The sequence below is a fragment of the Diplotaxodon limnothrissa genome, linkage group LG23 (genome assembly GCF_057381915.1).
Source record: "Diplotaxodon limnothrissa isolate DT_005_m linkage group LG23, D_limnothrissa_male_GT1.1, whole genome shotgun sequence".
NCBI lineage: Eukaryota > Metazoa > Chordata > Actinopteri > Cichliformes > Cichlidae > Diplotaxodon > Diplotaxodon limnothrissa.
Window position 1 is genome coordinate 47,754,272 of NC_140617.1, and position 22,660 is coordinate 47,776,931.

The 22,660-nt window shown below is 43.2% G+C and overlaps 1 protein-coding gene and 1 pseudogene across 4 annotated transcripts in view; one reads left to right on the forward strand and one right to left on the reverse strand.

Annotated features, from left to right (window-relative positions):
• Nucleotides 1-1,776: 1,776 nt before the first annotated feature.
• On the reverse strand, nucleotides 1,777-2,402 carry LOC146608972 (uncharacterized; annotated as a pseudogene).
• A 10,833-nt stretch (nucleotides 2,403-13,235) lies between these two features.
• dmd (dystrophin) overlaps nucleotides 13,236-22,660 on the forward strand; it is a 305,560-nt gene continuing 296,135 nt past the window's right edge. For 3 of the 4 annotated variants that reach the window (XM_085348560.1, XM_085348556.1, XM_085348558.1), the window contains exon 1: nucleotides 13,236-13,496. In XM_085348560.1, coding sequence (XP_085204686.1) covers nucleotides 13,415-13,496 — 82 coding nt within the window. In that variant the 5' untranslated portion in view covers nucleotides 13,236-13,414. The remainder of the gene's footprint in view (nucleotides 13,497-22,660) is intronic. The other variant, XM_085348559.1, reaches the window with a different exon arrangement.

Consider the following 22,660-nt stretch of genomic DNA (forward strand, 5'->3'; position numbering starts at 1 on the left):
TTTCTTTTCTTTTATACTTGAAAATGTGATCAAGGCGACTCATATTCACAGCATGTAATGACACTGACAGTCCAGGGCATTGTTGTTTGCTGTGCTAGTGTCATGAACCGAAGTTCCGTGCGCAAGCTGGACCCAGAAGCAGAACACACACACCAGGGTAGGGGAGAATAAAGAAACCAAATTTTATTATAACTAAAAGTGTCCCGTGAGGGTAGCCGTAAAAAACAACGTGTGGAACCAGAAAAAACCGAAGGACCGGGGAGGTGAGTCGCGCAGGGAACTCCAAGAGCGGGGCTGTGGGAGGCTGCAAAAAAAAAAGGAGAAACAGATTACTGGGGTGCAGAAAAATGGCAGCATACGAGGGAAGGTGGAGTATGCGTCTTACGGTGATAGCCGGGCTGAGTGAACCAGAGGGGGGGGGGCTCCAAAAGGGGTCGAGGCGGTGGGGCTGATCGTGATCCAAATCTCAGGCGGGCAGGTGGACAGGCAGGTGGCTCAAAAACGCCGAGTTGTGATCGCTGAGAGACGACTACGGACTGGCGTGGAGGAGCAGGTAGGGCAGGATTAAATAGTCCACCTGGTGATCGCCTGGGATGGGATGCAGGTGTGGGGTTGGCAGCCACGCCCGTGGGCGTGGGCATCCCATCAGCACCCCGGATGCCGGGCCGCGGACCATGACAGCTAGGGTTAGGATTAGCATTTCAGACATATGTAATCCCTGTTACTCTTGCTGGATCCAACAAATGTGTAGGAATTTGTATTAGAATTCGATTTTCGTGTAATATTTATATTCAACATTAGTCCTTTCATTTTATAACCACGTATCTACCTAGGGCCTCAGTGGAGCTGGGCTCTGTCCTGGGAGTGAAAGGCAAGGTACAACCTTGCCAGGTCTCCATTCTATCATAGTACTGTTCGATATTTTTTTCAAAAATATGAATGAAAGAAAATATCAAACTAGGATTCTTGCAAATAAGAAGATGGCTGTGCATATTCAGTCCTTTCTTTGACTGCATCGTCCACCTGATCCATCAAACCTCCAGCAGGTAAACCTTATTCAAGGTCAAGTTCAAATTTTATTCGCCACATGCAGTGGCAGGTTGCCCTGCAGTGGAATGAACCCGCCCCCCGACCATACACACACAATACAGACATCACATGGGGATACAAGTCAGAGAACGTTGCATTATAGAAAAAAAACACTGAAATATACACTACAATGGGAAAGTACAAGAGGAAAAATGAGACCTCTGCTCATGCTGGGCTATAGAGGACAGCATGATAACAGGAAACAAAAAAACTCCTCTGCACAGAAAGCACATAAATGTCCACAGTACAACATTATGGAGCACGTGACCAGCAACAAGGTTGGGTAGGGGATGAGGAGTAATCCCAGGCAACACAGCAGCCATCCTGCCACTGCGCCGACTCTCCAGCGTGGGCCCAGACCCGCCTCATGTTCCCAGGAGGCAACAAGCATCGAAGGCATTGAAAGGGGAGGGGGGATGTGTGAGTGCTTATCAGTGTAAGTGTATGTGTGTGTGTGTCCATAGTTCAGCTGAGACAGTGTCCTTCGCCCTATCAGGCTAAGTAAACAGTCCTCCAGCCGATCCAGGTGGCCTTGCATGGAATGGGAAGGAACAGACTCAACACAGTCGTTATCAGGGAGTTGTTGTTCAGCTCCGGCCTTGAGCCCACAGCTGGCACCGAAGGGGTATCCGCATTATGATGGTGATTTTTCTTTTACAAACAACTCATGAGAATTTCAAGCTGTTTTTAACACTCCGACACTGGTCTGATAGCTGCGAGTTTCTCCATGATGTTATTTACCTTCAATTCCGTGGTCTTTTCACACTTTTGCTCACATAGCAGATTCTGAGACCTCACGACCGCAGCCAACTGATCCGCGATGTAATCCAGCTTCCGCCCAGAGGTGTTGTTCCGAGTGGACTCTTCCCTGATGTAATCCAATATACGCTCAGAGGTGTTATTCTGAGCCTTCACTGCAGCCGTTAGCGCCTCCAAGCTCTTAACCTGCTGCATTCAGTGAGCCCTTTCTGAGAAGCCGCACCTCGTCCCATCGTTCCAATCCCAGCGGGCAGCCTTGTGGGGGTTTGAACAGCCGGTTCCGCTTTCTTAATTCTCCGATAAGCCAGGGCCAAGCCAGCTCCGATCAGCAAGAACTCTGTTATCATGGTTCCGAATAGGTCGATATCTTCAGCGTCCTCGATCGACAGTCCCAGATCGACGACCCTCCATGTCTGCCACCCGTCCATCGTGTACCCGGCAGGGAAAGTCCCTCCAGGGCACTCGGGCTCTCCCGAGCCCAGACTTCTCGAGCCCAGACTTCTCATTGAGAAAAGGGTGTCAATAGCATTCAGAGACCAGTTGATCAAATCCATAATTCTCTTTTAGGTTTTTAGACACAGACTGTGAGAGAGTGTTCCAGGGAAGTGAACTACACACGAGACAAGACAAGGACACAAGAGGCTAAGCAGGGAAGATAAGGTAAGGAGGAGAGGAGAAAAGTGCGACCGCCTTCGCCGAGAGCCAAACGAAACGAGAAAGACATTGTAAAAAAATTAAACAGTAACACTGGAGGCTGAATGCAAATTGCATTGTAAACTCTGCTTCAGTGAATTATATTAATGTCCAAGGAGTCATTCAGGACTGTAAAACGTGAACTACAGACCCCCAGTCTTCATCATTAAATCTCTGATTGCTTCCATTTCCATTGTATATCAGATACTTTAAAGGTAAAGTGTTTTATATGTTACATTCAAATCCTTAAAGATAAGCAGCAGGTAGATCATAGCTCCAAACTGCTCACCGCACAGTAAGTGGTGATAGAGGTACAAAAGCGTCTCCCTCAGGAGACTCAGGAAAGCAGGACTCTCCACACTTCATCTCACAACTTTCTACAGGGGCACCATTGAAAACATCCTGACACAAAGTTTTACAGCTTGGTTTGGCAGCTGCAAGTCCTACGAGAAGCATCAACTTAATAGGATTGTCAAGACTTCCAGGAGGATTGTTGGTGCCCCTCTCTCACCACTGGAGGAGATCTACAACCAGCGCTGCACATGCAGAGCTATCTCCATCATCAGAGACTCCAACCACCCCTCTCATTGCCTGTTCTCACTCCTGCCGTCTGGCAAGAAGTACAGGAGCATCAGTTGCAGAACCACCAGGATGCTGGAGGGTTCTTTGCACAAGCCGTGAGACTGATAAATGGTCTGTGCCCCCTCCCCACCCACACAGCCACTCACACAGCTACACTCTAAGATCAACAAGCAGACTGTGTTGCCCCTATCCCCACACACACACACACACACACACACACACACACACACACACACACACATACAATACACTCCCCAGATACACACACTATCTAATTTTTCCATCCCCTTCTGTGAAAGGACTGCTGCTATCTACCCGAATGAATGTGACTGGAGTTTGTTTTAGAACTTAGATTTTACGCTATGTATATATTTTTTTCATCAGTTGTCTGTTTAGGTGGTTCAGCAGGTAAGGGGTGTGATGTTGAAATCCCAGGTGGACTTGGTGGTATCTCTGGAACAACACAGTCTATAACCCCGACGTTTCAGGAACAACTCTGCTGGTGTACGACCCGTCAGAGTGTGCGGTATACTGCGATACATGATAAGGAAGTTTGCCAATCAAAGACTGAGTGGCAATGTGGCCTTACCATCTGCTTCCAGCACACTCTTCATTTCCAATAGTAGCTTGCGCTGCACAGCATCAGAACGCAGCTCACTAACAAAGCGATCTCTCAGGGCCTCATCCAAATATTGTTCAAAATTACACGTGACTGACAACTGCCTCAGGGCTACAACGTAGTCAGAAACTGAATCCGCTTCTTTCTGGTTACGTTTCTGAAAACGAAAACGCTCAGCTATCACCACTGGAGTTGGTTTATAATGCGCACTGAACGCTTCAGTCAGCACTGCATATCCCACAGTACTCGGTACCCTCGGAGACACAAGATTCTTTAGCAGCCTGAATGTATCTGCTCCGATAACAGAGAGAAACATGCACAGTTTCTTCTCATCAGAAACATCATTTGCCAGCATCCGTTGCTCCAATCGCTCCAAATATGACTCAAAATCTTCCTTCGATTCATTATACTCTTCAACACGACCCACACGCATTGCCAAGTTAGCTCACCAATGCTGTTCCGCTGCAGCCGTGAAGACATCTTTTTTTTCCCCTTACATTTGAACACAATCAATCAATCAATCAAAATTTATTTATATAGCACATTTTTAAGACCGAAGTACACCAAAGTGCTTTCCAGTAAAATCGCAGTACAAATAAAATCACACTAAAATATAAATTACAAATATATAAAATATAAGATAATTACATAATCTAAATACAGAGCCAGATGTAAATTACCCTAATTCGCCTTAAATGCCAGATCAAACAAATACGTTTTTAAACGTGATTTAAAAGACTGAATGGAATCTGACGCGCGAATATGAAGAGGGAGAGTATTCCATAGCCTGGGTGCAGCAACGGCAAAGGCACGGCCTCCTCTGGTCTTCAGCCGAGACCTAGGTTGCACCAAGAGCAGTTGGCCCGATGATCTTAGTGCTCTCTGAGGGCTGTACAGACAGAGGAGATCAGCTAAGTAGTCAGGTGCCATATTGTTTAAAATTTTATAAGTAAACAATAGAATTTTAAAATCAATTCGATATTTGATAGGAAGCCAGTGTAAATTTTTCAGAACAGGGGTGATAGAGTCAAACTTTCTAGTGCCGGTCAAGAGACGTGCTGCGGCATTCTGGACCAGCTGCAGACGCTGCAGAAGAGAAGATTGTAGACCCAAGTAGAGTGAGTTACAATAGTCCAGTCTTGACATAATGAAAGCATGAATGAGTTTCTCCATATCTTTGTGTGGTATGTAGGGTTTAGCCTTAGAGATTAGGCGTAGTTGATGAAAGCTAGTTTTTACCACAGTAGAGACCTGTTTGTCAAGTTTGAAGGAACTATCCATGAAAACTCCAAGATTCCTGGCAGTATCAGTAAGGTAGTTAGCAACAGGCCCAAATGTGCCAGTCAATTGTCCCAGAGGCATATTTCGGTCAAAAACAATAATTTCTGTCTTCTTTCCATTTAAAGTAAGAAAGTTACGTGATAACCAGTCCTTGACATCACTCAGACAGTCAAACAGAGGATGTGGTGAGGATAAAGCATCCCCAGTCAGGTGAAGGTAGATTTGAATATCATCAGCATAACAGCAACACAGTCCCTCTACAGCCTCTTTCACGCTGTGGAAATCTTTAAAATCCTTGTCGCCGGTTGTGATTTTCTGGGTTAGACTCTTGAAAGGGTCAAGATGGAAGGACATGCTTTATTGAACAGCAGGACATAACAACCGCAAAACTCTTGTTTTTCCTTAGTGGTGTACAAGCTTTGTCTGAGTATTGTCTAACCATGGTAGTCCTTACCATGCCTCTGTTTCAGTTTACTTGCTGAAGATTTCTAATGTGTCTCTACCTGTGGCTAGGATGGCCCAGCAGAGTTCTGAGAGAGTGTTTGTTGTAGTGATGGTCAAATGAAGCATTGACGCTTGTATTAAAAATGGTTCATTACTCAAAGCTTTCAATGCTCTCATCTTTGGTGCCATCTAGTGGCCAGAAATATGAAGAGCAGCTTGAATGTACAAATTAAAATGAACCACTTCATTGTGATTGCCCACTCTACCGAGCTGAGCTGTTAGCTTCTGCTTAATATAATGTGACAATTTTGTGTGATTGTAGAATACACTCCACACACAAACTGTTTTCTGGTCACAGATGTCACATTTATTTATGGTTCTTTTGTGCAACAACCAACAGTCTGGTCAGCGCCGGTCTCAGCTTTTCCAACCAACTTCGCTCGTCTCACGCCTCACTAAAAAGGGGAAAAAGACCGTCATCAGTCCAAATGCCACCAGCTTGGTGGTCCGAGCACAGGGTGAATGAGCGCCCCAGGAGGTAATAGCGAAGGGAGTTGACCGCCCACCAGATAGCCAGGCACTCCTTTTCTACAGTGCTGTACCACCTTTCATGCTCCGTCATCTTCTGGCTGATGTAAAGCACGGGCCGGTCTACCCCCCTTACATGCTGTGACAAAACGGCCCCCAGTCCTCTGTTTGAGGCGTCAGTCTGCAGAACAAAAGGGAGGGAAAAGGTAGGAGTGTGGAGCAGCGGTTCCCTACAGAGAGCTCTTTTTACCTGCACAAACACTGCCTGGCACGGCTCCGCCCACTGGACCAGATCTGGACCACCTTGCGGGTGAGATCAGTCAAGGGGCTGATCAAACCCGGATCAGTCAAACCTGGGCATGAAACGGCGGTAGTAACCCGGCAGCCCAAGGAACCGTCTCACCTCATTTTTAGTCATGGGGTGCGGGCAGGATGCAATAGCTGCCGTCTTCTCCACCTGTGGATGCGCATGCCGGCCCCCCGAGTGGTACCCCAGATACTGTCCCTCCCTCCATCCAACCGCACACTTCTTCGGGTTGGCCGTGAGCCCCGCCTGCCTCAGGGACTCCAGGACCACGTCCACCCCCTGCACATGCTCCGCCCAGGTGTCACTATTGATGATCACGTCATCCAGGTAGGCGGCAACATATGCAGGGTGCGGACACAGCACCCGGTCCATGAGGCACTGAAAGGTAGTCGGGGCTCCAAACAAGCCAAATGGAAGCATAATGAACTGGTACAAACCGTACGGAATGGAGAAGGCCATTTTTTCCTTGGACTCGGGAATCTGCCAGTAGCCCTTGGTTAAATCCAGTGTTGTGAAAAAACGGGCCGTGCCTAACCGGTCCAAGACTCCTCAACCCGGAGCATGGGATAAGCATCAAAGCGTGACACTTCATTCACCTTGTGATAGTCGACACAGAACCATATAGACCAATCTTTCTTCACCACAAGAACAATGGGGCTACACCAGGCGCTGTGCGACTCTTCTCTCACTCCCAGCAGCTGGATAGTGTAATGGTAAGACTCCACACCTCAGGAGTGGGGGGTCGCAAATTTGATTCCCACCCGGTATCTAGTAAGGGTCCTGACTAGGCCCCCCATGCTAAAAACCAGACCTGGAGTGGTGTGACTATGTCTGCAGCCTGTCCACAGGTCAGGACATAAGCATTTATATATATGTTGTACTGTGCATGTGACAAATAAATTTGTCTTATATTTTCGGTTTATTCCCTCTGAACAATTTGCTCAACTCATCTCTCTCCTTCACCAGACTCACCAGAGAAGCGGTTTCAGCCTCTCTCCATGCTTTAAGGAGGTTGAGATGATAAATCCGTCGTTAGAACATGCTGTAGGTATTACAGGTACTGCACTGCAGTGGTTTGTATCTAACAGGCTCCAGTTTGTGCATGTAAATGGAGAGTCCTCTTCACACACTGAGGTTAATCATGGAGTTCCACAGGGTTCAGTGCTAGGACCAATTCTGTTTACATTATACATGCTTCCCTTAGGCAGCATCATTAGAAGACATATCATACATTTACACTGCTATGCAGATGACACCCAGCTCTATCTGTCCATGAAGCCAGATAACACACACCAATGAGTTAAACTGCAGGAATGTCTTAAAGACATAAAGACCTGGATGGCCGCTAACTTTCTGCTTCTTAATTCAGATCAAACTGAGGTTATTGTACTCGGCCCTGAAAAGCTTAGAAATATGGTATCTAACCAGATTCTTACTCTGGATGGCATTACCTTGGCCTCCAGTAACGCTGTGAGGAACCTTGGAGTCATTTTTGACCAGGACATGTCCTTCAACGCACATATTAAACAAATATGTAAGACTGCTTTCTTCCATTTGTGCAACATCTCTAAAGTTAGAAATATCCTGTCTCAGAGTGACGCTGAAAAACTAGTTCATGCATTTATTACTTCCAGGCTGGACGACTGTAATTCATTATTATCAGGATGTCCAAAAACTCCCTGAAAAGCCTTCAGCTGATCCAAAATGCTGCAGCAAGAGTCCTGACAGGGACTAGAAAGAGAGAGCAGATTTCTCCTGTACCATATCACCCTATTAGAGCACTTCACTCTCACTGCAGGCCTACTTGTTGTTCCTAGAGTATTTAAAAGTAGAATGGGAGGCAGAGCCTTCAGTTTTCAGGCCCCTCTTCTGTGGAACCAGATTCCAGTTTGGATTCAGGAGACAGACACTATCTCTACTTTCAAGATTAGGCTTCAAACTTTCCTTTTTGCTAAAGCATATAGTTAGGGCTGGACCAGGTGACCCTGAATCCTCCCTTAGTTATGCTGCAATAGACGTAGGCTGCCGGGGGATTCCCATGATGCATTGGGTTTTTCCTTTCCAGTCACCTTTCTCGCTCACTATGTATTAACAGACCTCTCTCTGTTATTAACCTCTGTCTCTCTTCCACAGCATGTCTTTATCCTGTTTTCCTTCTCTCACCCCAACCGGTCGCAGCAGATGGCCCCGCCCCTCCCTGAGCCTGGTTCTGCCGGAGGTTTCTTCCTGTTAAAAGGGAGTTTTTCCTTCCCACTGTCGCCAAAGTGCTGCTCATAGGGGGTCATATGATTGTTGGGCTTCTCTCTGTATCTACTGTACAATAGAAAGCGCCTTGAGGCGACTTTTGTTGTGATTTGGCACTATATAAATAAAATTGAACTGAATTGAAAATCTGTTGTCAGACCGTGCGACCTCATAGTCAACGTCCCCAACTCACCGCGTGACCACAAAGGGTCCTTGCCGCTTGGCAAGCAACTTTGAGCTGGAAGAAGGGAGCAATACAAGCACTTTGTCTCCCAGTGAAAATTGCCTGAGTCTAGCCCCTCTGTTACTGACGCTGCTGAGCCTGGAGCTGGTGCTCTGATCTGTGCAGCTCAGGACAGGACTGTGACTTCTCTCAGCCTTAATAGTGATTCTTATTAGGCAGATACAGTGAAGACTGACTGGAAAGTGAGAGGGGGAGACATGCGGCAAAAGGCCACAGGTCATACTTGAACCCAGGTCAACCACTCTCAGCTATGCAGCATATGGTCACCTGCTCATCCAACTGAGCTAAACCAGCGCCCAGTAAATAAAATCTTAACCCAAATGTTAATGGTAATATAACCCTTGTGGTGGGTTATGAGTTTCAACCCAATTTTTGGTGACCTCAGCGTTAAACATTGGTCAATGTAACCCATTTTTTTCATAATTATCCTAACCCAGTGTGCTGGGTCAAACCAACAACCCAACCCTGTTAAGCTGAAACAACCCAGGGTTAGCTCGGTCCAAATTTGACCCAGCACTGGATTACAAATTGGGTTATTTTTAACCCAGCATTTGTTAGTGTATGTGTGTAACAATGCTGCCCAGAACACCTTGAATGAGTACATTCAGGAAGTAAATGCTTCAGATTCTGGGGTCGAAGCCATTCTCTCACAATCCAAGGAAAGTAAAATGCACCCTTGTGTCTTTTTCTCTGGCCATCTCTCTCCAGTGGAACGCAACTATGACATCGGTGACCGGGAAGTACTGGCTGTCAGGATGGCACTGGAGGAATGAAGACATTGGCTGGAGGTGTCCATGCACCTTATCGTACGGACTGGTCACAAGAACCTTGCATACCTCAGACAGAGAAGGTGAAGAGTGAAAGCTCCTTCCCAAGGATATTGGGCACGCAGACTGGCACAACCAGGGATCAAACCACCAAACCTCTGAATAATAGATGACTTGCTCTACGTCCTCAGCTATTGCGAGTGTAGTGCTGAACTGTGTAGCTCAGCACAGGACTGTGACTTCTCTCACTCTTAACCTCTGGGGGGTCCTAGAAAAATGCATACACTATCGGACCTAGAGCCACAAATCGACCACGCCCAAAAAAGTGCTATAAAAAATTTATATATTAATATTTTATTCCACTTTAAATTAGCCAATCTTTTAAAACTACTTCTCCCTGAACTATCCATGTAAAGTTTTAATTATATTTCGGGGGTTTTAACCCTTTTAATCGCAGTTTAATTACATGAGCGCACCGTTTTTTTTAGCCCCCCAAAACAAAACGAAATATTTTTTAAAAAAAACATTTGAAGTAATATTTGATTGTTATTATAATTAGGCCTTTAGATGGACTAAAGATTGGCACCAACCTTCATTTCGATCGCCTTTTTTTTTTTTTTTCAGGACCAGAAAAAGGTCTCTAGGCGGCAAATGCTCCTCCTCTAGGCCGAAATCAGTGCATCCTCCCGGGTTAACTCCCGACGATGACCGGGGCATGTTGCGTCGGACCCCTTTTTCCAACACACACGTCCGGTACCACGTCACAACAAATACGTCATTTCCTGTTGATTAAAAAAAATGCACCCTCAAACGGTCCTAGGGGCCGAAAATGGTCCCGCCCGATCAGCGGGCGAAGCCGCTGCTGCACGCCGGAAATGAGGCTTCGTTTCCCGCAGGTCTGTTTAAGCAGCCCGCTGTTTTCCAGCCCGGGGTCAAATGTGGAGCAAGGGCGCCACCCGGTGGACAAATAAAAAAATTACAACTCTAAGGCCAGTACTGCAAACGGAAACGGAAACATAACCGATCACGATCGATTTGACCGTAATTTTTTTGCCGTGAAAAATAGCGTTTATAATGGGTTTCAATGGGGCACAAATCGACCACTAGGACCGATAGTGTAAGTTTGTCTGTAGCTTAGCCACTGAAGCTAATTTCCGGAAGTCATACTGAAATTTTAACAGTAAATGTGACCGAACTTTTTTTTGCAGACTTTCGCTATATTCCATTCAACACAGTGCAAATGGCGTGTAAATGAACAATGAAAAATGGCACAAATCGACCCAAGACCACCCAGAGGTGATTCTTGGTGGAAAACGAAGCGCAACAATTAAACATGTCCCCATGCAACACAGAATGTAAACATAGCTCCTAGGTTCCCAGGTAGTATTGTAAAATCAGTACAGTAAAGTATAGTAAAAATCAATCCATAATAGCTCACATTGAAAATGTATCCAAACAAAACACATATCAAGTGGAAACATTTTGAAAGAGTTTTTTGCGTGCCTTATGTTTTCAAGGGGATTTTTCCCCTCAGAAAACCTGAATAAATTGCAGAATACATTTTAAGCAATATATTGCACACAATTGCCAGATATAGCTATGATACAAATAAAAACTTGTAGACTGTTAAGTTTAGATTAGTCCTGGTCTCAGAGCACTAGTGACAACAGACTATCAAAATAAGACAGGAAAACCCTTACACTGTGTTTAATTCTACTTCCCCTCCCACCTGTTTTCTGTTACCTTGTTGTCCTGTATGCCTGTATGTAGATTTGCTCCTGCCTTATATTATGCTATTTTGTAGGTTTTCAGCAGTTAAAGCTGTTTTTGAATTTCATAGCTTGTCTTTGAGTCCTATGCTTTGGGTCCAGTTCTTGTTTGCCACATAGCGAGCCTTGACACTCAAAAAATTCTAATTGTCTTGCAATTATTTAATAGTTTTATTTCAAGTTTTACAGGGTTAAAACTAGTAACCTAGCAACTTTAAGGGGATGAGGAAAACTGCAACAAAGCATTCTGCAAGCAGTTTGAGCAGGTTAACAAAAAACAAGTTCAACAGAAGAACCAATGATAAATCATGATTAAACAAAAACAGCAAAACACAAGGAAAAAAACACAGCCTGAACAATACAGGCTAAACATATGGTAACAAGGAAAATGGATATGAGCAAGAAAGAGAAGAAACTGAGGAAGAGAAAAGAGGAGAAATGAAGCAACAGTTAACTCTTATCTCAACTCTCCATTTCTCAAGTTTACAGTTTTTTACAGACGCTAGGACACATTTCTCAATACTTAGGTCACTTTTGCAAAACTCTTCACACAATCCTCCTAACTGACCGTCAGCTTGGCAAAGCAGTTCATTTCACATTCAAAATGCACTACAACTACCAAAACACTTCATTCAGGTCTCAAATAAACTCATTCTTCCAGAACACTAGCAAAGGTTGACAGCCGACAAACATACTTTGTCACCCACAAAACAATGACCTAAAAAACACTAACAACATGTTACACAGTGTTTCCTGTGTAAAACAAGGACACATCTCTGTTTATAATTTCAATATATGTTACTGGAATGAATCAGACATCATGCAGAATTCGTTAATATTTGTTTATGTATTTTTATTTTTTTGCACTAAGTAATCCCAAAATACAAGAATTTGTATACACACCATCCACTGATACACATACAATAGTAATGCTAATCTACTCGGTCTTCTCCATTTGGCCACAGGTTCTCATCCACATCACATCTTATGTCATCTTGGGCAACACACCTAGGAAAGAATCTTCTGGCTGCCAGAATTGAAGGAGTTGAAAAATTGAAGGAGTAACATCTGTGCAGATGTTCATCTACAATGAGGATCAGCTGTGGCTGGTTAAACTGCATTTTTAGATTTAAAATATGTTTCAATAAAATATTGCTGTTGCATTTTGCTGTCTTTTTAAGTTTTGCATTATGTTATTGTTTTGGCCATAAGTTTAACAGTTTTGAAAACAGTATGTAAGCACATGCAAAATGTCCTGTACGTACAAAGATTTTTGGCAGTTGTTGTGTCTGAGTGAGAAGATAATTCATGAAATTTGAGAGATGTAGTCATTGAATGCATTTTGTGCCAAAACAATGATAACTGGTCCTCAGTTTAGCCCACATAGACTTCTGTTGTGCTCACTGTGTGAGGAGTTTTGCAAAAGTGACCTAAGTATTGAGAAATGTGTCCTAGCGTCTGTAAAAAACTGTAACTTACAGATGTCAAGGATACACATCATTTTTACCTTTAATGATATTTTAGGATAAGGTTTTATGATTAATTTCACATATGACGCCCATGACCTAAATCTGTGAACATCAAAGTGAACTCATCCTAATGCTTTAATAATTTTTGTTAATATCGCTGGAAGCATGAGATCTGACCACCTGCAGGTGAAAGATGAGTCCATGGGTGACTCACTTTGATATTTTTCACACTTCACCATCAACTCTGTGCGGAAACTCGACACCCAACGAATCCGCCGATAGATTCGTTGGGTGTCGAGTTTTACGCTTGGCGTCTGTCAAACGGGACAGGGGCCCACGATGAGCTATTCCCCCAACACCCTGCTATTTAGAGGTGGGAATGCGCTAAGACCCAGCCCCCTCTAGAACACCTGCTCCTCTCCTTCTGTGCCCCTGTGACAGACTGATCAGTGCTCCGCTTGACTTTGTCCACTGCTTCACCACAGTTCTACATCGTGCGCTCTACCTTTGACAGTTTGCTCTGAAATTTGTCATTTCGCGCTGCCCCCTGGTGGATTTTAATCTGTCCGTTTCTTTACTTCTCCCCATTAATTAGCATTAAAACCGGTGCGTTTTGTCGATGGCGGAGGGTGTGCGCCCTGAGGACTATTGTGATGAGCCGGCGGAAGACGAGTTTGGAGAAATCATCAAGTGTCGATCTGGTAGGAAACCACAACATCCCCTCCCTGTGTGTGTGTGTGTGTGTGTGTGTGTGTGTGTGTGTGTGTGTGTAAAGGAACACAGTTTCCTGTATATAACTGATACACAGTTTGAGAGGAGCTGAGCGCATTACTATGGTTCCATGTGAAAATCCGTCCATGTCTATGTTCGAATCCACTTTTTCTGTAAACACTTGCTAGATTAAAAATATATTTGAAGTCGTTTATTGCTGTTTAGACATCATTGGCAATTTATAGTCTTTATAATTCCCGTCAGCAAAAATGTTCCAAATATTTTTGTTTCTGAAAATAATAACTACCTTTCCAATAAGTCTGTTTGCTTCCTAAAGAGGAGGGTGAGGCCTGTTGTAGCCTTTATCAAATCTAAAAACAGCTCATGTTTGCGACCCTTGTCTTGTTGTTGTATGTCAGAGTGAAGTCATTTAGTCACAGCGTCACAGGTTAGACAAAAGCCAGATTTGTCCTTGCTATGGTGCTCTTGTACTGCAAATCTCAGGGCTGGAACAATCAGGATCTTTAGCCACACATGTGCTTATTAGTGAGAGTCATTACAAAATGAAAGCGGTGTGTGCTTCACTGGGAGTCATTTTGAAATGTCCGTGTACAAAAACAATAAAATACATAAAAAATACTTTCACTGGATCTGACACGTGTGCAAAATTTCACGAGTTTTTGAAAATGTTGAAGCCCTCAAAAACGAAATTGTTGCATCTGTTCCATCAAAAGAAATGGAACAGATACAACAGGGCCTTTGCACTGTCAGTGCTCGGGCCCTAATGAGGTAATTTAACACTATTAGCACTACTGAAATATAACTACTGTATAACTAAAAACTAGATATACTAGAAATAACTCAAAAACAAAAAAACTAACAAAACCGAAAACAAAAGTCTCTATAATATAACAATATCCAAAAAACACAAAACAAAATGCGTCGACTGTCACAGAAATAATTCAACCTCCTGAAATTTTTCTAATTATTTACATTTTTGGTATCACATTACAGATCATGTTGACCCTTTTTGTAAGTATTGTACATAAGAACTAAGCAATCAGATAATTCTTAAAGACAGTAAGTGTTTGAATTGTTTGTATTGATAATAAAAACAACCGATGACTCTGGACTTGAGGTACTCCTCTGAGGTAGTTTCTTACATTACGTGACATTCTGCCATTTTATCATCCAAGGTTGAGCCTATATGTTACAAGATCACCGAATACGCATGTATCCTCTCTCTCTCTATATATATATATATATTCCAATACTTTCATCGGTGTGCCATAGGGTCAGTTATGTTACCTCATTTCATGATTGCAAGTGACTTGCAATTATAATAAAATATTCTAGGAATTTTCATAAATAAATAGATCTGTTTTCTAAAACACATTCATGGATGTACATGTGGTGGAACTGATATAGTGCACTTTAATTGAGCAAATGAGCAATTAATGAAATCATATGTATCAAGTCTGGGATTGTCAAACACCCAGTCATTGTATGTAATGCTGCGTGTATTGTTAATATCATTTCATTCATTAAATAATTCCTGGTGGCACATGGCTAAAATGCTCTGGGGGAGGTTGTTTTGTATGTGAACTGTGACCCAGACACGGTGTTGCTTGCGTTGCGTTGGAGGCTGTGGTGATTCTATTTCCAGTTAATGATCTTGTAAAAGGGGAGTGGCCTGGCATGGTCCATGGAGTGGTGAGTCACGAGCTAGTTCCATTCTTTTGCTTCCTTGGGCACTGGCTTTCCTTTAGCCTGTCTGTTTGTGTAAATATTTTTTTTTCTTTTGGGACTTCTTAAATAAAGCTTTAATAAATTAATAAAGCCCCACTCCCTCTGACATACACTGACTTTCTCTTGTTTCTATGTCTCTCTCTCATTGACTCCCCCATGGTACAGCTGATAGGTCATCTCAAGCTGGAAATAGTATCCAGCTGGCCTGATGGACGCTGCTGCACAGTGTCAGATAGCCTAGTTTGGGAGAGTGCCATACCTTCTCTCTCTCTCTCTATTTTCACTTTCTTTTACTCCTCTTTTTCCAACCTTCAATTTTTCTTTTTTACTTGCTTTCCCACGCCCTCTCTCTTCCTTCCACTTAGTTTACATCTTCTTCTCTGCTCCCCATCAGCAGATTCTCTTTCTCTGTCTTGTTCTTGTGTGCCACCTTCCGCTGTCTCCCTGTGTTATATTTTACCACCCGATCTATTTTTCAGTGTATGACTACGGCTGTCTGTCAGAGGCCAAATCCAACAGTCTGTCTCCATGCTCTGGGCATCTCTGCAGATATTTAACATACCGAGCTATAAATGCTTGTATCCAGGCGTCTAAAAAAGACCCAAAACACACTGAATGGAAAACAATTAGAAATTTCCAGTTGTTGTCTTTCCTAAATATTCTATAAAAATATTGTGAATATATCCAGAAAACAGCAATTCGATATAATTTTCCCACTCTGTTCTGTTTTTATTTTATGGTTGTTTAACATCACAAAATGTTGAACAATTGATATAAAAAAGACCATCTGCACAGCTAAGAAAAATATACCAGCTTACACATAATATTTTAATATAGATGCAACAATTATTAAACCTCACAGGGCGCATTTGTCAGACCCACAGAGGTATGAAAACCATAAAATGAATGCCTGTCTTACAACTACAAGATAACTTAAGAGAACAGTCAAGACATGCAATAAACTGGAAATGCTCACTCATGTCCAAAATGTCTGTGAGGACATTTATCAAAGTAAGGTTTATGAGTCTGTTTTGCAATATGGTTGTGCATAACTGTGTTTTCAATCCAAGCTGGACAATGATACTTGGATGCTTAGTGCGCGTGTGTGTGTGTGTGTGTGTGTGTGTGTGTGTGTGTGTGTGTGTGTGTGTGTGTGTGTGTGTGTGTGTGTGTGTGTGTGTGTGTGTGTGTGTGTGAAGGATATGAAGCTCCTTAATCTGCTGCTCTTCTGTTGGGCTATAAAAAGAGCACACTCATAACATGATAAAAACACACACATTTAATGAAGGACAGATATGCATTGGCTTCCACTGGCGTCTAACCTTCAGTGTTATTTAACCATGATGCTTTTCAGGGGGAAAAACATATTTTTTGCTTTTCACTTTATTTATAATTTTTCTGCGAAACACAACAATAGTGTTAGTGTTTTAATGGTTTTAATACCATCTATGTATTTATGTATTTATTGCATATCATCCTGTGACCCAGCCTGTTTATGTCCTCTGCAGTAGACACGCAAATCACAAAAGAAGCAAAACTTAAAGATACTTGTTTTCCTCGGTTCTCAAGAGGATATGGTTCTGTGATGTCTGTCTTTTGCAATGGGGGTGCTGCAACTCCCACAACAGCCCCCAGCCACCTCCTCCAGCTTATTCAGGGGAACACCGAGGCATTCCTGCCCGAGCCAATAGGTATAATCTCACCAGTCTGCCCCGGGACCTACTTCCAGTGGGACATGCCTGGAACACCTCACCTAGGAGGTGGCCAAGTGATGTCTTTGTTGATTTTGTCCATCCACCATTTCTTCGGTCTGCCTCGAAGCCAGCATCCTTCTGGGTCGATCCTCATAAGTGTTTTTGCTACAGAAAAAAATGAGTATAACACCTACTTTTTTGCTGGGTATCTACTTTTTTCCCCAAGTCAACATTAGGTTGTGTTGCTGATGACTCAGTATACGTCTGAGTTAGCTTAGTGAGATTAAAAGAAAAGATCAGTCTGTGAGTTTGAGTCACCCTAGTGAGCTGTACGTTTCCCTGACTGAAAAATTGAGTCAGGTTCAGGTAATAACATTTATGGACAGAAGATGGCAGCAAAGACAGCTGCCACCGTCTAAAAGTGAATCAAATGAAAAAGTCTCTTTTTAAAACTTGTTTTTTTAATTTAATCTTTTAACTTCATGCACATTGCATCAAGCAAAATGAAATTATATGCAACAGTCTCTGACTTGAATGAATTAGTTTTACATTTAAACCTATTTTCTGCATATAAAATAAAAAAAATTGTGTTTACACTCGCTCTTTCAAATAGATGCAAGTAAAACACAGCAAAAAATAAATCAAAGATTCAGCGGCACTGAGTCCTGTCGCTCCTTAATCTATTTTCACCTGTTTAGCAGGAGTGGGGCTGGTGGAGGTTTGCCCGGTGCCACAGCAGAAAGAAGTTTTCTCCCCACGCTGATGTTTTTGTCACTTTTTACAGAGTCAAACTCAAAGTAATGTGAGTACTTCCATGCTTTAAACGCTGCATGGTCGTACTCTCTCCTGCACTCTATATATTATCCATTGTTGATCTGCACACGTCTGTTGCTGCCACGGACATCGCACGCTCGTACGTCATTGTCATGAGACACTCTCACAAACAAAATCACAGTTTAGTAATGAAGTAACGCAACCTGTTTAAGGGAAAGTAACAGTAATTAACGATTAACGTAACGCATTACTGCCCATCTCTGGTGGTAAGTAAGTAGGGGAGTGATGGATATTAACTCATGCACACACAACCAGTTGGGGTTTGGTGAAGGGTTAATTGTATGAGTCGCATGTAGTTTGTGGGGCTCTACAGAGCAGAAGGAGGATTTGGGTTTGGTGGAGTGGAGCAACTGATTGCATGTTTGTGAGTCTGTAGGGATGCTGTAATGAGTCTGGTAGTCTAGGATCCCAGCAGAACTCACTTCCTGCTCAGTTCTTTACAGACACGCACATTTGCTCATACAAAAAACCCTTTCTGGGTTAGTAGGAGGATACTTTTTTCCAAATGAGGTTGTATACCATTCAGATAGAAGTAGTGCTGACAGCTGTTGGTAGGGCTCACACTGATCAGTCAGGTTAAAAGAAGATTGACATTATTTTTCTTTGTGGCTGAAGTTCACCACAAACTAGTGCTGGACTGGTAATCAAATTGTGTCAGTCTAATTTTGTAAAAATTTTGGTCAATAAATGGCAACATGGGATGAGTATCTTGCCCAAGCATATATGGCATGCAGACTGGAGTAAACTGGGTTTGAACCACGAACCTTCCAGTTAGTAGGGGACCTGCGCTACCACCTGAGCTTCAAATGGAAGCAGATTTTTTTTTATACCAGTTATCTTATTGGTACAAAAGCCTGACTGGTAATCTGGTGGGCCAACACTAATTTGAGCCAATGGGTCAATTTGTAGGGCTGGTGCACAGCAACCCTTCAAGCAGTGACAGCAGTCCATTTGTTCATTTTCATTACCAATACTGTATTGCCCAATCAAATCCTTAACGAAACCCTCCTCTCCCCTACCTTCACTGTGCACTCGTGCAACATGTAGAACAGAGTTTAGTGTGGAAGTGTGGAGCTGAAAAACTAAGACAGACAAAGAAAAGAAAAGTATATGCAATAAAATCATGATAGGCCGTCTGGCCCAAAATTGCCAGGGCCAATTATTTTTCCCAGTTCGTCCCTGCTCGATACATTTTTCCATTCAGCAACAGAGGCTTGCATGGTGAGCGTGCATACAGGCCATGGCAGGGAAGTGCATTACTTATTGTTTTCTTTAAAACAGCAGTGAAGTCGTTCAGACGTAATCAGTGATGTCAACTAAAGCAAGCTCCGGTCCACTGCGTCACAATAAATAGCCTATCGAGTCTGAAGCGAGGTTCGAAGCCTCAGTGTTGGCGGTTATGTCGCTGACCACAAGTAAATGTATGAAGTTTATTTCAGCCTCATGCCTTTGTGTTTAAACTGCAAGTGACCACTGGCCAAAATGACAAGCGGTATCACGGGTGCTGCCACTAATGAGTGAGGTGGGGTGAATGTGATGGAAAGAAATGGAAAGGAAAAATATTTTTGTGGCGGGGGATAGTGAAGGTGCTACAGCTGATTCAGTGTCTAAAGAATGAATTAATCCTAGATGAAGTAACAAATCTGGTCAAATAATTACTGAAATCTCAGGAAGCAAGACCAGAGAAAAGTGTCATCCCAGTGAGGATGAAGAAGCATGCAACACAAGCTTCAATAAATCCAAGCTCAAAGTCAAAGAACAAAGAACCAACAAACCTTCAGGAGTGATAATGCGAGCTGTAAAGATGGAGGTGAACCTGATGAGGAACTTAGTCTAACTGGTCAAAATGTAACTGAACTGCATCAGAAATAACTACAGGGTGTGTGCTCAGCAGCCAGCAGATGGATACCAGACTCACACCAAGGATGTTGACAAGTGGGTGAAAAATTTTTCTGACAGACAACTCACTGAAGCAGAGGGAAACATCTTTCCAAAAGGGTTACACTTTTGCTGTGGGTTCTCAGAATATTTCTTTTGTGAGTGTGTGTATGTGTGTCAGATGGCAGAAGATATGCGTGAGACCTTAAATAAGGTATGTTTTCATCATACTGAATTCTTGTTTGGAAAGTTGCTGCAACAATGCAAATATTTCAATGCTTGGAAAAAAAAAAAAAAAAAAAAGAAAAAAAAAAAAAAAGAAAATATGTGGTGATAAACAAGATCCTCACTTGATCAGGCATTGCATTACAATGTCTAGAGTCGCTATGGATACAAACCTTACTTTCAATTTTATCAACTAAGAAGTATTTCATTGTCAGTTCATCTACAGGGTGGGCCATTTATATGGATACACCGTAATAACATGGGAATGGTTGGTGATATTAAAGTCCTGTTTGTGGCACATTAGTATATGTGAGGGGGCAAACTCCTCAAGATGGGTGGTGACCATGGTGGCCATTTAGAAGTCGGCCATCTTGGATACAACTTTTGTTTTTGCAATAGGAAGAGGGCCATGTGACACATCAAACTTATTGGTAATGTCACAAGAAAAACAATGGTGTGCTTGGTTTCAACGTAACTTTATTCTTTCATGAGTTATTTACAAGTTTCTGACCACTTATAAAATGTGTGCAATGTGCTGCCCATTGTGTTGGATTGTCAATGCAACCCTCTTCTCCCACTCTTCACACACTGATAGCAACACCGCAGGAGAAATGCCAGCACAGGCATCCAGTATCCGTAGTTTCAGGTGCTGCACATCTCGTATCTTCACACCATAGACAATTGCCTTCAGATGACCCCAAAGATAAAAGTCTAAGGGGGTCAGATCGGGAGACCTTGGGGGCCGTTCAACTGGCCCACGATGACCAATCTACTTTCCAGGAAACTGTTCATCTAGGAATGCTCGGACCTGCACCCATAATGTGGTGGTGCACCATCTTGCAGGAAAAACTCAGGGAACGTGCCAGCTTCAGTGCATAAAGAGGGAAACACATCATCATGTAGCAATTTCAAATATCCAGTGGCCTTGAGGTTTCCATTGATGAAGAATGGACCCACTATCGTTGTTCCCCATATACCACACCAAACCATCACTTTTGTTGTTCCAACAGTCTTGGAGGGATCCATCCACTGTGGGTTAGTGTCAGACCGATAGCGGTGGTTTTGTTTGTTAACTTCACCATTCACATAAAAGTTTGCCTCATCACTGAACAAAATCTTCTGCGTGAACTGAGGGTCCTGTTCCAATTTTTTTTTGCCCATTCTGCAAATTCTGTGCGCCGATCTGGGTCATCCTCATTGAGATGCTGCAGTAGCTGGAGTTTGTAAGGGTGCCAAATGTGAGTAGCTAATATCTGCCGAAGGGATGTTGGACTAATGCCACTCTCCAGTGACATGCGGCGAGTGCTACGCTGTGGGCTCTTGCTGAATGAAGCTAAGACAGCCACTGATGTTTCTTCATTAGTGACAGTTTTCTTGCGTCCACATTTTGGCAAATCCAACACTGAACCAGTTTCACGAAACTTAGCAAGCAGTTTGCTGACTGTAGCATGGGAGATGGGTGGTCTCGTAGGGTGTCTTGCATTGAAATCTGCTGCAAAATGGAAAAATGTGAGTCATGTGGACTGGTGCTTTTCTCACTTTTGTCACTGAAAGGACTTTCTGCTATTGTCTTCATTCAAGTTTCTTCTTGTTTTTTCTCTGTGTGTAAATCTAACATTTACACACAGAGAAAAAACAACATTGAATGCACAACTGGAGGAGCTCCAACAACCAGTCTTCTGATTAGTGGATGACCAGAGCCACAATCACCCTAGAAATCAGAGTGAGGTATTTAATTGGCTTGTGATAGCAGCAACAAAACCAAAGATATTTTGCTTGTAGAGACAGAGGACAGAAGAAAGCAGAGGGGGGGCTTCACATATCACATATCTCTGGTTCAGGTTTCTTGAATCCTTGTTTTATGTATCACAGGAGGAAGTATCTTTGGAAGACGATTTGAGATATCATGTCCTTGGGTGACATGGTAACTTTGCAGTCTACCTTTAAAACAGCTGAAGGTGTGGATATGGAGAGGGAGGTCTGGTCATTCTTCTTACTCAGCTGCCCATATGACCCAGAGTCAGACAAGTGTCAGAAGACGTCTTAAATGTCCTGTCAAAACCAAATGCTGTGTGTCCTTTGGCTCTGTATGAAGAATATTTGATTTAATAAAATATATTATAGTCTTTTTAAACTAGCTGACAGTTGCTAAAAACTTCTGATATATGTATATGTACAGTATTAGTACACTGAACAAAAATATAAACGCAACACTTTTGTTTTTGCTCCCATTCCCCATGGGATGGACGTAGAGACCTAAAATTCATTCCAGATACACAATATAACCATCCCTCCCAAACAGTGGTCACAAATCAGTCCAAATGTGTGGTAGTGGGCACATCTGCTATATTGAGATAATCCATCCCACCTCACAGGTGTGCCACATCAGGATGCTGATCTGACATCATGAGTAGTGCACAGGTGTACCTCAGACTGCCCACAACAAAAGGCCACCCTGGAATGTGCAGTTTTGTCTCACAGCAAAATGCCACAGATGCCACAAGCAATGAGGGAGCGTGCAATTGGCATGCTGACAGCAGGAATGTCAACCAGATCTGTCGCCCGTGCATTGAATGTTCACTTCTCAACCATAAGCCGTCTCCACAGGCGTTTCAGAGAATATGGCAGCACATCCAACCGGCCTCACAACCGCAGACCTCGTGTAACCACACCAGCCCAGGACCTCCACATCCAGCAGGTTCACCTCCAAGATCGTCTGAGACCAGCCACCCAGACAGCTGCTGGAACAATTGGTTTGCACAACCAAACAATTT